This window comes from Oncorhynchus clarkii, chromosome 12 (assembly GCF_045791955.1).
Source record: "Oncorhynchus clarkii lewisi isolate Uvic-CL-2024 chromosome 12, UVic_Ocla_1.0, whole genome shotgun sequence".
In the NCBI taxonomy this organism is placed as follows: domain Eukaryota; kingdom Metazoa; phylum Chordata; class Actinopteri; order Salmoniformes; family Salmonidae; genus Oncorhynchus; species Oncorhynchus clarkii.
In genome coordinates, this window is record NC_092158.1 from 52,092,667 (window position 1) to 52,106,897 (window position 14,231).

Consider the following 14,231-nt stretch of genomic DNA (forward strand, 5'->3'; position numbering starts at 1 on the left):
TTGTGCAATGAAAGTACTGGAGACAAAGTTGTCATCCCTCACAGCTAGCCTGTTGATTAACCTGTGTGTGCACATTGAGTGGTGGGTTAGTTTGAGTGGTTGGCTCCAGGAAGCGGAGGTTCACAGACTCTCCAGGCAGGCAGGCAGCAGATGGCCTGGTCTTTGTTCCCTGGCCCAGACCACCCATGCCTGGGCCATCGCTAATCACCACTCTGCTGAGCCCTTGATCCCACACCCCACAGCCCTACCCCAAGCTGCGTCGCCAACCCTGGGCTTGGTCCATAACTCCAAGCCGTGTCCCCTCTCGGCAACAACAGTAAAAGAGAGGCAGAGCAAACATTTGAGTGTATTGTATTACCAAGTGTTCCTGCAGCGACAGTAAACTTGGCCTTTTTACGACGTGTGGATGGATTCCAGCGCCTCCTTCAAACAGTTACAATAGAAGCCACAGAGCCCTGAGATCACCAAGGGGAAGAGTGACAGGACTGCTGAAAGGCTTGGCAAACACCTTGGCTATACCATACCCTAATGAGAGTGAGTGCAGATAACATCAGTGATGATTTGCTGTGTCAAGCACGGCAAATGAACACAAACGTTTTGATGTTGCCTATTTACAGTAGAGTGGTCGTTTTCACATAAACAGATGGAGCTAGGGAGAGGTAGAGAGAAAAGCCTGCTTCAAATCCTTGGCACAAGGGCCGGCGCCAGAACGAATCAGTTGGACGGCTATTTGATTTCCATAGGGGGCATGTTTTCTTCACTGGACTTCCCATGTGTGCATGCGCTTGCTTGTGCACACATTTTTTAAATACCATAGGCGGAGTTTCAAGTTGGGGAAAGCTTACAACTTATACTACAATTTCTACCAATCTGCGTGCCAACTATGGTTTTCACATGTGCATTTTCGTTTCAATAACAACTTTTGCATTTTTCAAAGCCGTTGTCATGTGGTTAGTCATAAGAATCTGAATTAAAATGATACAAATCTAAAAGTAAAACTTAAACTAATGTGAGAGCACCAACCTCTGCCATATAGACACATTGATAAACCGTGATCCCATTGGCGGCTAAGGAAATGGAACTGTATTCTGGGCCCTGTATTCTAGCTCTCTCGCCAGTGAGCTCTGGACAGACAGCTGTTTTCGTGCAAGGGAAACATGTTCAGGTATTTAATGACTTTTCTGCAAATAGCTGCATTTCTATCCTCCGCATCCGCGATGAAAGGTGGCAGAGCTAGAGTAGTGTTTGTCAGACCATGAGACTTCCTGAAAATCTATCTTCTCACAAAAACACCCGTAGTGTTCAAACAGTCTACAAAGTTTTATGGACACTATTGAAATATGAGACTCTTATGAACACGATGGCGTTCTCCGTTTTGTTCTAGGATCCAGACAAGCCTCACAAGACTCTTCTGCTAACTTCTGCCTGTAGTGTCCGAATGGTTTGGGCTACGAAGTATTATGACCATTCTATTGAAAGTTGAGACTCTTACGAACACGATGTCATCCTCTGTTTTGCTCTAGGGCGCCCACAAGCCTCAGAAGCCCCAAAAATTACTATCTGTTGTTGCACGTGTTTCTGTTGGAATGACGAAGCATGGTATAGAGCTTACTGTCTCACGTGGGAAAAGGTCACACCTCCGCGTTATCATGCTGCTGTGCTGTTTGTTGCGACTTGGCTAACTGCCAAACTTAGTTTGTTACTGTTAACGGTCCAATCAAAACTCTTCATTTAACACATTTACCAACGTCTTAGTTTTTTCCACGCTCAACTTTTTCCATTCAACTTTTTCACCCCGGACGCTTTAGTACCTGGATACCAACAACCGAGCCAGGCTACCAAGAGCTCAACTCATACAACAGTCTCTATAGAACTACTATAGAACTAAGTCCTTACTTCCAGCGTGTGAGTGTGACTCCAATCGTTGGGCCAGTACATACTGTAACTGTATGTTTTGTATCCCCCAAGACTACATAGACTCCCGACACAGCTCTGAGAGGCTACACCAAATGCTAACACGCAGCCGGCCGGTGTGTAGCAAGGAACAGCAAGCGACCTGTTGTCACGGGGAAAGGTCCGATGGATACCTTCATTTGTGAAAAATGTATTGATCTTGATGCAGCAAAATAAATAATTATTACTCTTCGTGAAGAAAAAATAAACATTTGACCAAGCACCTGGTCAAAGGATTCCATGAGAATATCGGCATCTTGTCCGCTACTGCACTCCTCCATTAGCTTGAACCAGAAAACGGCTGCTCATTGTTCGACTCCAGGTGAGCGTAAATTGATGCGTGTTGGAACCAGAACGAAGAAGAAGAATCATTGAGTGTATTGTATTACCAAGTGTTCCTGCAGCGACAGTAAACTTGGCCTGCCTTCTTCCCCCGTGTCCGGACTTAAGACTTTCAAATCCGTTTGAGCCCCTGTACCAGCAGTCTTCTGCCAGGGACTTGGGTGTTCCCTCCATGGCTGTGGATATCCCTTCAGCTATCTCTCCCTATCCTAGTCAATAAATTGCCTGGGCACAGCCTGGACCACCGTGGCCCCCCTCCGCTGGGCCGTGCTCTCTGGTTCAGAGCTCTGTCCCTTTGGCTGTTGTGGCCTGCACGCAGCCGGAATCTCAGCAGCCTTCTTCTCAGGTGAGTTCTGTGGCTCTGGCCTCATAATCAGCTTTGAGACACGGGAGAGGCCAGATCATTCTGGCTATTGTGATAGGGAGTTCGATAGTGAGGCATATACCTGTACCTTTGTGTTTTCCTGGGACAAAAGTTAATGATATCAACAGGTTGCTTCTTGAGGCTATGCGTCAGTCACTGGGGGCTGATACTGTCATGGTTCATGTGGGGTCGAATTACATTATGAGGAGCAGCTCATAATCATATGCCTATGAACCAGAGTTATATTGTTAGCATGGAGGCGGTGTGCCATAGCAGGAAGTCCACTGTGTGCAGCTCCCCCTGCACTAACATAAATAGCCTGTGCATGTCTACCTCTGCTAAGCCTCCCAGTAAAGCAAGAAAAGTGATTAAGAAACCCAGAAAAGTATTACAAATTGCCCATGTTAACATGTAGCTTAAGAAACAAGTTCATGAAATCAATCATTTGCTAGTAACAGATGACATTCATATTCTGACAATCTCTGAAACTCACTTAGATAATACCTTTGTTGATACAGTGGTAGCAATACATGGTTATGAGATCTACAGAAAATACAGAAATGCTAAAGGTGGAGGTGTGGCTGTTTATATTCAGAACCATATTCCTGTAAAGCATAGAGTGATCTAATGTTAAATACCGTTGAAGGAAAATGGCTACAGGTTCACTTGCCTCACCTAAAGCCCATTCTGGTGGGATGCTGCTATAGACCCCCAAGTGCTGACACTCAGTATCTGGATAACATGTGTGAAAGGCTTGTAAGTGATATCAATAGAGAGGTATATTTTCTGGGTGATTTAAATATTGACTGGCTTTCATCAGGCTGCCCACTCAAGAGAAAGCTTCAAACTTGAACTAGTGCCTGCAACCCGTTTCAGGTTTTCAACTACCAGGGTAGTTACAAACAGCACCACAATGAAATCATCAACATGTCATCACTTTGATCATCAACATTGATCACATCTTTACTAATTCTGCAGAAATTTGATTGAAAGCAGTATCCAAATCCATTTTATATATTGATCACAATATAGTAGCTTAGGAAAACCAAAGATCCAACTTTCCTTTCCAATTCGCAAGTGGCTGCCCTGAAACCAGAGATCTATCTATATATAATGACGAGTTTCTCATGTCTCTGCCCTAACAATGGGAGTCGTTGTCCCAAAGGCGGGAAGGCAGGCGAGCAAGCTTAGGTCTGCATATAAAGCCCATAGAAATGCATTGGGCTTATTCTGGATAGATTTTGGTGAGAGCGAGCCCTCCCGCTTCCTCTCTGCTGAAATGATCTCACTGAAGAAAGCATCCGAGCGAGCAAAACATTGCCCCTCTGTTTTACTACTGTACATGCAGCCCATGTATCTGATGCTGTCTGGCTAAAAATTATGACATGCCATACTATTTTTGTCCAAACATCCTCACATACATGGTCTACACATACTGAGATGGGGGGGCACTGTTCAATTTGCTCGGATGCTTGATCTGAGATTGATGTGTCCTTCTGTCCATATTTCTGATCCATATTTCAACATTTTATTTGGAAGGATGGGCCCCCTAAGGTTCCCCCATAAAGCCAGCCCTGCTTGGCACGCATTTGTTGCATGTTTCTGTCTCAGTTGAGCGCCGAGACTACTTTAGATGGCACACTTTTCCATAATGTGCACTGTTGGCCTTGTGTCTGCAGCAAATAGATACAGTATTTGCTTTCAGTGAATGGCAGATTTACAAGGCAGTACATCTGGTGAATAGCTTTTAAAAGTGCCAGTTTGGTAACATTCAGGACCTGTAAGTGCTTTCAAGTTGCTCTTAGGTATGTATGGAGGCTACCATTATTTTCATTAAATAAATCACAGTAAGCAGACTGTCCCATTAAACTGATGTATCGTACCTATGCCGGTCTGAAGTGGTGTTTTTAAAATAGCACACATAAAATATATTTAATGGAAACTGTAGCGACTGGTGACACTCCTTCCACAAAGAGTTCCTTCCACATAGAGTGTGTGCTTTGTTAAATCATATCTAATCACCAGATAAATCACTTAGTAACCTTATCTTGTTTTTCAAACTAACGCAATCAAACCTAATGTTGCTATATTATGACCAGTCACTCGTTGAGTCTCTCACATAGAGTTCCAAAACGGGAAAGACTGCTGAAGAAAAAAACATTTGTCAGAAGATAATGAAATACTCTCACATTCGTTGAGCCTTGACTACGACAAAAAAAAAAAAAGACTTGGAGAAAGCAGTATTTATGAGAAGCAGTTCTGTCTGCTCGTAAATTTAGACCGTCATTAGATTTCACTGACCTGTTTTACAATGGTGGCCAAGCATGGCCCTTGGTTCTGGGTGACTGGCTGCTGAGCCTGTGTGCCTAGCCAGGGGGGAGGAGCTGTGTTGGAGTTATGCCTTTAGACTGGGGCCCGTTTAGACAGAACCACAGGACTCCTGGGGAAAGCAGCCTGACTTAAAGCTACTCGTAATAATAAGCGCTGAGAAAGGAGGGGGAAGGAGATTTACTGCTGCCTCCTCAGTCGACAGACTGCAGAATTTGGTCAGGGAGAGGTAGAGGAGAGCAGGAGGAGGAGAAGAGGGAGGAGAGCAGGAGCAGGAGGAGAAAAAGCAGGAGGAAGAGGAGCCTAATTGAAACCATATGCTTGCTTCTGACTGGGCCCTAAAGCTCCCCTCTCTCTCTCCGATTCAACTCCCCCTCCCCCTCTCACAGTAATCCCCAGACCTGGGCAATTCAACTTTTCACATGGCGCTCTGCACCGCTAACCAAACAAACCAGCTCGTTATTGTCCCTGTTCCTATCCCAGAGTGCAGGGCTAAGAGAAGCCCGGGGACGGTGGGTCCAGGGCTGGCTGCTCTCCATGGCCCCATCCGCTCCACAGCGTGCTGACAGAGGGAGAGAGAGACCTCTCTGGGCCAACCCAAATATAGATGGACATTTCTGGGGATTACCGTCTGATTAGTACTACTTCACCCAGGACTGGAAACAAACAAAATAAGTTGGGTCACAAGCTTATGATCCGAAGTCCTGGATAAATGTGGTGCAGTGAATACGAACTCTCAATGGCACTGTGTTGATTGGATATATATATATTTTTTTACAGAGAACAATGTTTTAATTGAACCGCTAAACACATTTGACAGAGGGTAGAGTATGAGCTCTATGGAATGGAGCATACAATCACTATAGAAAAAAAACCTATAAGCACATCACAATTAGACTCTATTGTCAGGGTTCTGTAATGTTATTTATGAGGCAGACGATCTTAATCTGACAGGTATACTGGAAAACCAGCGGACTTGTTCCATTCATAAAACAGATTCTGTATCAAACGGATTCTATGAAGTGAAACTAATTCCAAGAAAAAAAAATGACAGTCTTAAGTCATGTGTGGACCCTCGCTGTCAGCTCTCATAAATTCCAGGAAGGATAATCCTCTCCCTCTTGCCAGCTTGGCAGTGCGGCTTGAGAATGGAACCTTAGTGACGTGAGTTCCAGCATTTCCGGCATTCTAAAGCGCCATACTTTCCAAGGCCCCTGCTAAAGACACAATGGAGATTTTATTCAGCCTGAGGAAATATGCAGAATAGCATACAGTGGCTAGCTGTAGCCACCTGTAGACCTACGTTAACATACTATATATAGACCACAGGCCTATTTTCCCTTATTTATTCTAATAATAATTTCAAAATTAGTCATTATCCTCTCTGGTAATCTTACAATATTCTGGTCTGTTGATGAGTAAGATAAGTTCATGGAAACAATCAATATCTTCCTCCTGTTTTTCACCTCTTTCCAGTACGAGGACGCCACAAATAGCTTTAGTTTCATAACTGTTCAGGTTTAGATCCAAAAATGTATCATTCAACTGTATGAGAATCTCCCACGTTCCCCGTGTTCAAGGAAACATCTCACCACTTCCTTGTGTCACTTCCTGCTAGCTAGAACTCCCATATTTATTTCAAAATCGAATCAAAATCAAATCAATGTTTATTGGTTGGGTACACAGTTTAGCAAATGTTATAGCAGGTGCAGTGAAATGCTTATGTTACTAGCTCCTAAATGCGGTAAAATGTGAAACAAGTACACAAATAATCCAAATAAATAAATAGTGTCGTAACGACCCCAATTAAAACTCCAAATAGCACTGTAACAGTAATCCAAATGTAATCTACGTATATACACCAGATTAATAGTAGATATATTTGAGCCATTTAGACAATACAGTATATAAACACAGAGTGTGAAACGGGAAGTGTCCAGTGGTTTAATGTCTCTACAATACGGGACAGCAGCGGTGACTGTGTGTGACTGTGCGAGTGATGTGTGTGAGTGTATGTGCATGTGTTTGTGAGTATGAGGTGTGTGTGTGCTAGTTTGTGTGTGTGTGTTTTGTGTGAATGAGTGTGCATCACCAAGTGATGGCTGTTTAACAGTTTGATGGCCTGGAGATAGAAGCTGTTTCTTAGTCTCGCTGTCTTAGCTCTGATGCACCTGCATTGTCTCCGTCTGCCAGACGGTAGCTGAGTGAACAGTTCGTGGCTGAGGTCCTTAATGATCTTCTTGCCCTTCCTTTGACATGAGTGCTGGAGGGCAGGCAGCGGGCCCCCGGAGCTGCGTTGGCCGCACCATTCTCTGGATAGCCATGCAGTTGAGGTTGGTGCAGTTGTCGTACCAGGTGGGGATGCAGCCCAACAGTATGCTCTCAATTGTGCATCTGTAGAAATTTGCGAGGCTCTTTAGGGGCAATGCCGAATTTCATCCGCCGCCTGAGGTTGTATAGGCGCTGTTGCGCCTTCGTCACCACGGTCTTGGTGTGGTGAGACCATTTCAGGTCCTCATTTAGCCTAACTCAAGGGACCGACCAACCAACTGTTTCCCTTTCATGTTTACACGCCTCCACCAAAAGCAAATTAAGCAAATGCAGCTAATGATACTTACTCACTCTGCCGTTTCTAGCTCTCAACTTTAAGTCTATTAAAAAGTAGCCAGTCTTTCAGTAGAGAGCAGAGAGTGGATACAAGGTTTCCAAACCTCCCTCTGTAACTTATCCAGGAGGTAGAGCAGCATTCTCCGATTATACGCACACAGAAGGCACTGCTAGCATGCCTGTCTCCGTTTATATACAGAGTTTGAGTTGATAGTTCCCCCTTCGCTCAGACTTCAGCTTGTGTCGAGACGGTGAAATACAACGTTCCCAATCCCCAGGACCCCTCTCAGGGAATCTGCCTGTCTCACTGGATTGCCTGAAGGCTGTAATGGGTTGGTCCTTCACCTCTTTACCTCTTTATCACTAGGAAGATGTATATGTTATGACTACCACGCTTACAAGAGCAGTATATCAACCATGTAACCCAAGAACATTAGGAATATTTAGGATAAGGATCAGTGGCTTTGACTTAATAGATGTCACGCGTGTTAAAGCAATAAAATGTCTATGCTGCTTTCTGAAGACAAAAAAAAGACGATGTAAACTTAGGCGCAGCTACATGGAAAAAAAAACATTCACCATATTCACCTCAGGGATAGAGTTAACTTGTTCTGTATTGAACCTTCCACCATTCGTATAGCTCTTTCATTCAACATGTCCACCAGCCTGCCTACTGAAGCGGATCTCAATACATCTGTCTGCTGTGTATCGCGTCAACATTCAATTGATGAAGTGATGGAATAATTTCAGGCCTCTGTGTGACCCAGTCAGCCCAGTTTACAGGGATCGCTACACTGAAGAGACTGGGACATGGGAAAGCGCCCCAACATGACAACCAACGGCAACAATAAGAGATGAATGGTCACTTCTCAGAAGTCCCAGCCACAATACGCTCATTGTCTGCTTGTTTTGGTTACACTTTGCTTCACCCTCTGTTCAGTATCGGAAAACGCTGCAAAGTTCACCGGGCACGCCTCGACTTCTGGATAATTTATTTTGGGAACCATCGAGGCAGCAGTATATCAGAAGATAATCTACACTGAACAAAAATATAAACACAACATGTAAAGTGTTGGTCACATGTTTTATGAGCTGAAATATAAGTTCCAGAAATGTTGCATGTGCAAAAAAACAAGTTTCATGCAAAAATGTGTTTACATACCTGTTAATGAGCATTTGTCCTTTCCCAAGATAATCCATCCACCTTAGAGGTGTGGCATATCAAGAAGCTGATTAAACAGCATCATTACACAGGTGCACCTTGTGCTAGGAAAAAGAAAAGGCCACTCTAAAATGTGCAGTTTTGTCACACAACACGCTGCCATAGATGTCTTAAGTTTTGAGGGAGCGTACAATTGGCATGCTGACTGCAGGAATGTCCACCAGAGCTGTTGCCAGAAAATGTCATGTTAATTTATCTACCATAAACCGTCTACATTATCATTTTAGAGAATTTAGCAGCAGGTCCAACCGGCCTCACACCGCAGACCACGTGTAACCACGCTAGCCCAGGAACTCCACATCTGGCTTCTTCACCTGCATTCAACAGCCTGATCAACTCTATGCGAAGGAGATGTGTCGCGCTACGAGGCAAATAGTGGTAACACCAGATACTGACTTGTGATCCATCCATCTACCTTTTTTTAAGGTATCTATGAACAACAGATCAATATCTGTATTCCCAGTCATGTGAAATCCATAGATTAGGACCTAATGAATTCCCTATGTGAACTGTACTCAGTAAAATCTTTGAAATTGTTACATTTATATTTTGGTTCAGTGTATATAATCGTATCTATGGCTCTTATTTGCATGTAAACAAGTGCAGCTCATACCTGTGGTGACTCAGACTCCAATGTGGCCATGTATGGACTTGTCTTGCCATCTTCAATAACATTTGGAGACCAGACTTTGTCTCCTGACCTGAAAGACAATACCCAGGAAAGAGAGGCTAGGGTTAGATAAACAAGGACTCTGTATCTATAAAATACTAAAGGGGCTTCTAAAGCCGTCATATCTGCTCCTATCAACTTGTGATCACAGCAGTCACTAAGAAGATGCTATTAAATTCTGTTATTACTGGATATGATTATGCTAGAGTGGAATGAAAATGGACTAAACTCATGACACATACACCATAATGCAGTTAAGTAAGCGAAAAAAGATGATGACTTGAACTTTCGTATTAAATATCACTAACCACTGCTAAATATTACCGGGATATGATCCGGGGATGAAATATTTGACTGTGCTCCAAAATAAGCTTCACTTCTTCATTTTACACAGTATCAAGGGTCAGGTTTCTTCTCAGCATGTGTTTTTGTTTAGCAGGCGTAACACTGGCAGCTGAGTGTGACCACATTCCAATACACTTTAGTGATAAAGTCATCTCTGCTGCACATCAACAGGAAAACTATGGCATGAACTCACGACCCTTGGCAAAAATTTCTCATGATTAAATTTTTATTCACTTCAGTACCACTCAATATAACAGTCTGTGATTACATACTTTAGGACTGAACCAAGCCTAGACAGTCTAAAATATTATCTGTGCACACCAATCTTTGCCTTGCAAAATATCCTGTGGCGTACTGCATTAGCATCGAATGGCCCCTGCGATATGCATCTTTTCAGGGAAGATAGGAACCAATATACACAGGCAGTTAGGATAGCAAAGGCTACCCTTTTCAAAATGTGCATCCTGTAGCACTAACTCCAGAAAGTTCTGGGACACTAAAGTCCATGGAGAATAAGAACACCTCTAGGCTAGGAAACACTGTCACCACCGATAAATCTGCGATAATTGAGAATTTCGATAATAATTTTTCTACGGCTGGCCATGCTTTCCACCTGGCTACCCCTACCCTGGTCAACCGCCCTGCACCCCTCACTGCAACTTGCCCAAGCCTCCCCTTTGCTCCTTCACCCAAATCCAGATAGCGGATGTTCTGAAAGTGCTGAAAAATCTGGACCCCTACAAATCAGCCAGGCCACAATCTGGACCCTCTCTTTCTAAAATTAACCGCAGAAATTGTTGCAACCCCTATTACTAGCATGCTCAACCTCTCTTTCGTTTCGTCTGAGATCCCCAAAGATTGGAAAGCTGCCGCGGTCATCCCCCTCTTCAAAGGGGGAGACACTCTAGACCCAAACTGCTACAGACCTATATCTATCCTGCCCTGCCATTCTAAGGTCTTCGAATGCCAAGTTAACAAACAGATCACTGACCATTTCGAATCCCACCGTACCTTCTCTGCTATTCAATCTGGCTTCCGAGCTGGTCATGGGTGCACCTCAGCCACGCTCAAGGTCCTAAACGATATGATAACCGCCATCGATAAAAGACAATACTGTGCAGCTGTATTCATCGACTTGGCCAAGGCTTTCGACTCTGTCAATCATCACATTCTTATTGGCAGACTCAAAAGCCTTGGTTCCTCAAATGACTGCCTCGCCTGGTTCACCAACTACTTCTCTGACAGAGTTCAGTGTGTCAAATCAGAGGGCCTGTTGTTCAGACCTCTGGCAGTCTATGGGGGTGCCACAGGGTTCAATCCTCGGGCCGACTCTTTTCTCTGTATACATCAATGATGTTGCTCTTGCTGCTGGTGAGTCTCTGATCCACCTCTACGCAGACGACACCATTCTGTATACTTCTGGCCCTTCTTTGGACAATGTTAAACTAACCTCCAGACGAGCTTCAATGCCCTACAACTCTCCTTCCATGGCCTCCAACTGCTCTTAAATGCAAGCAAAACTAAATGCATGCTCCTCAACCGATCGCTACCCACACCTACCCACCCGTCCAGCATCACTCCTCTGGACGGTTCTGACTTAGAATATGTCGACATAACTACAAATATCTAGGTGTCTGGTTAGACTGTAAACTCTCCTTCCAGACTCACATTAACTTCTTGATGCACCCATCCAGTTAGCGGGATCATTTTCGTCAATTCTGCTGAAATTCAATTCAGCCAAATTCAAATTAAATTACTAAAAATATTTAATTTTCATGAAATCACAAGTGCAATATAGCAAAACACAGCTTAGCTTGTTGTTAATCCACCTGGAGTGTCAGATTTCAAAAAAGCTTTTTGGCAAAAGCATACCAAGAGTTTATGTAAGGACATCTCTCTCAGTAGACAAAACATTACAAACAGCTAGCAGCCAAGTAGATTGGTCACGAAAGTCAGAAAAGTAATCAAATGAATCGCTTCCCTTTGATGATCTTCAGATGTTTGCACTCACGAGACTCCCAGTTACACAATAAATGTTCCTTTTGTTCCATAAAGATTATTTTTATAGCCAAAATACCTCCATTTGGTTGGCGCGTTATGTTCAGAAGTGCACAGGTTCGAGCGGTCACGACCGGGCAGACGGAAATTCCAAATAATATCCGTAAAGGTCGTAGAAACATGTCAAACATTTTTTATAATCAATCAAAGTTGTTTTTACAATATATAATCGACAATATTTCAACTGGGACTGTAGCTTCTTCAATAGGAGAGAGAGAGAGTCTGCTCCAAGCTGTTGCGCATGCAAAACGCTGCTGGCACCCAGCCATACAATGACGCGATGTGATCTCTCATTTTTCAAAATAAAAGCCTGAAACTATGTCTAAAGACTATTCACACCATGGGGAAGCCATAGGAAAAGGAATCTGGTTGATATCCCTTTAAATACCAGCAACAGTGTGTGAAAACCTTGTGAAGACTTACAGAAAACGTTTGACCTCAGTCATTGCCGACAAAAGGTATTTAACTTCTTGATCCTACTTGAGACGCAGATGTCTCAACTAGGCACCTGGAAATGCAAATGCGCTACGCTAAATGCTAAATGTACTCGTTAAAACTCAAACCTTGATCAAAATTCACAAGCAGGGTATTGAATTAAAGCTACACTCGTTGTGAACCTAGCCAACAAGTCAGATTTTTAAAATGCTTTTCGGCGAAAGCATGAGAAGCTATTATCTGATAGCATGCAACACCTCAAAATGCCTGAATGCGACGTAAACAAAGACTTTGCTTATCCGGCGCTGCACAAAACGCAGAAATAAAATATAAAACATTCATTACCTTTGACAAGCTTCTTTCTTGGCACTCCTATATGCCCCATAAACATCACTATTGGGTCTTTTTTTCGTTTAAACTGGTCCATATATACCCAAAATAGCTTTCTATGGAAGCTGTGTCATTCAGAAAAAAACATCGTTTTTAAACGCTGCGTCATTTTTTTAAATTAAAAAAGTCGACGATAAACTTTCACAAAACACTTCGAAATCCTTTTGTAATCCAACTTTAGGTATTAGTAAACGTTTATAATCTATCAAAATTATTACAGGGCGATGTATATTCAATAGCTCCTCGTCTGCAAATCAATGGCTGCCAATGTCCACATTGAAAACATCCTGGTGGAGACCGGAAGAAACGGAATCCAGATAGTTGGATTTTCCAACAAAAAATTCCATTGAAAATGACGACAATGGCGACATCGTGTGGAATTTGTATGAATTGCATGCAGGTCGATATTAAATTTTGTCCCCTTTTAACAACCCATGAAAGTGACTTATGGAAATTATTTTTAGCTTTCAGAGAGCAGTTTTTCTTGCGTTTTTCAATGAAACACACAATCTGTTATAGTCACAGACGTGATTTAACCAGTTTTAGAAACTTCAGAGTGTTTTCTATCCACACATACTAATCATATGCATATACTATATTCCTGGCATGAGTAGCAGGACGCTGAAAAGTTGCGCGATTTTTAACAGAATGTTCGAAAAAGGAAGGGGTAGACTTAAGAGGTTTTAACAAAGTATTGAGATAAACTGTTGTTATTGACCAAATACTTATTTTCCAACCATAATTTGCAAATAAATTCATTATAAATCCTACAATGTGATTTTCTGGATTTTTTTTCCCTAATTTTGTCTGTCATAGTTGAAGTGTACCTATGATGAAAATTACAGGCCTCTCATCTTTTTAAGTGGGAGAAATTGCACAATTGGTGGCTGACTAAATACTTTTTTGCTCCACTGTATCTCTCTCACTAGCTTTAAGCACCAGCTGTCAGAGCAGCTCACAGATCACTGCACATAGCCAATCTGTAAATAGTCCATCCAACTACCTCATCACCATATTATTTATTTAGCTCCTTTACACCCCAGTACAGCTACTAGATAGATAGATAGATAGAACTTTCGGCGCCGACAGAGATGGCCGCCTCGCTTCGCGTTCCTAGGAAACTATGCAGTTTTTTGTTTTTTTACGTGTTATTTCTTACATTAGTACCCCAGGTCATCTTAGGTTTCATTACATACAGTCGAGAAGAACTACTGAATATAAGATCAGCGTCAACTCACCATCAGTACGACCAAGAATATGTTTTTCGCGACGCGGACCCTGTGTTCTGCCTTACAAACAGGACAACGGAGTGGATCCTATGCAGCGACCCAAAAAAACGACTCCGAAAGAGAGGGAAACGAGGCGGTCTTCTGGTCAGACTCCGGAGACGGGCACACCGCACACCACTCCCTAGCATTCTTCTTGCCAATGTCCAGTCTCTTGACAACAAGGTTGATGAAATCCGAGCAAGGGTAGCATTCCAGAGGGACATCAGAGACTGTAACGTCCTTTGCTTC

General features: G+C 43.0%; 1 protein-coding gene across 1 annotated transcript in view; it reads right to left on the minus strand.

The window, feature by feature from the left end:
- Window positions 1-14,231, minus strand: part of LOC139420793 (PDZ and LIM domain protein 4-like) — a 70,165-nt gene that overhangs the window by 16,702 nt on the left and 39,232 nt on the right. The window contains exon 3 of the mRNA XM_071171066.1: window positions 9,430-9,517. Within this exon, the coding sequence (XP_071027167.1) occupies window positions 9,430-9,517 (88 nt within the window). The remainder of the gene's footprint in view (window positions 1-9,429; window positions 9,518-14,231) is intronic.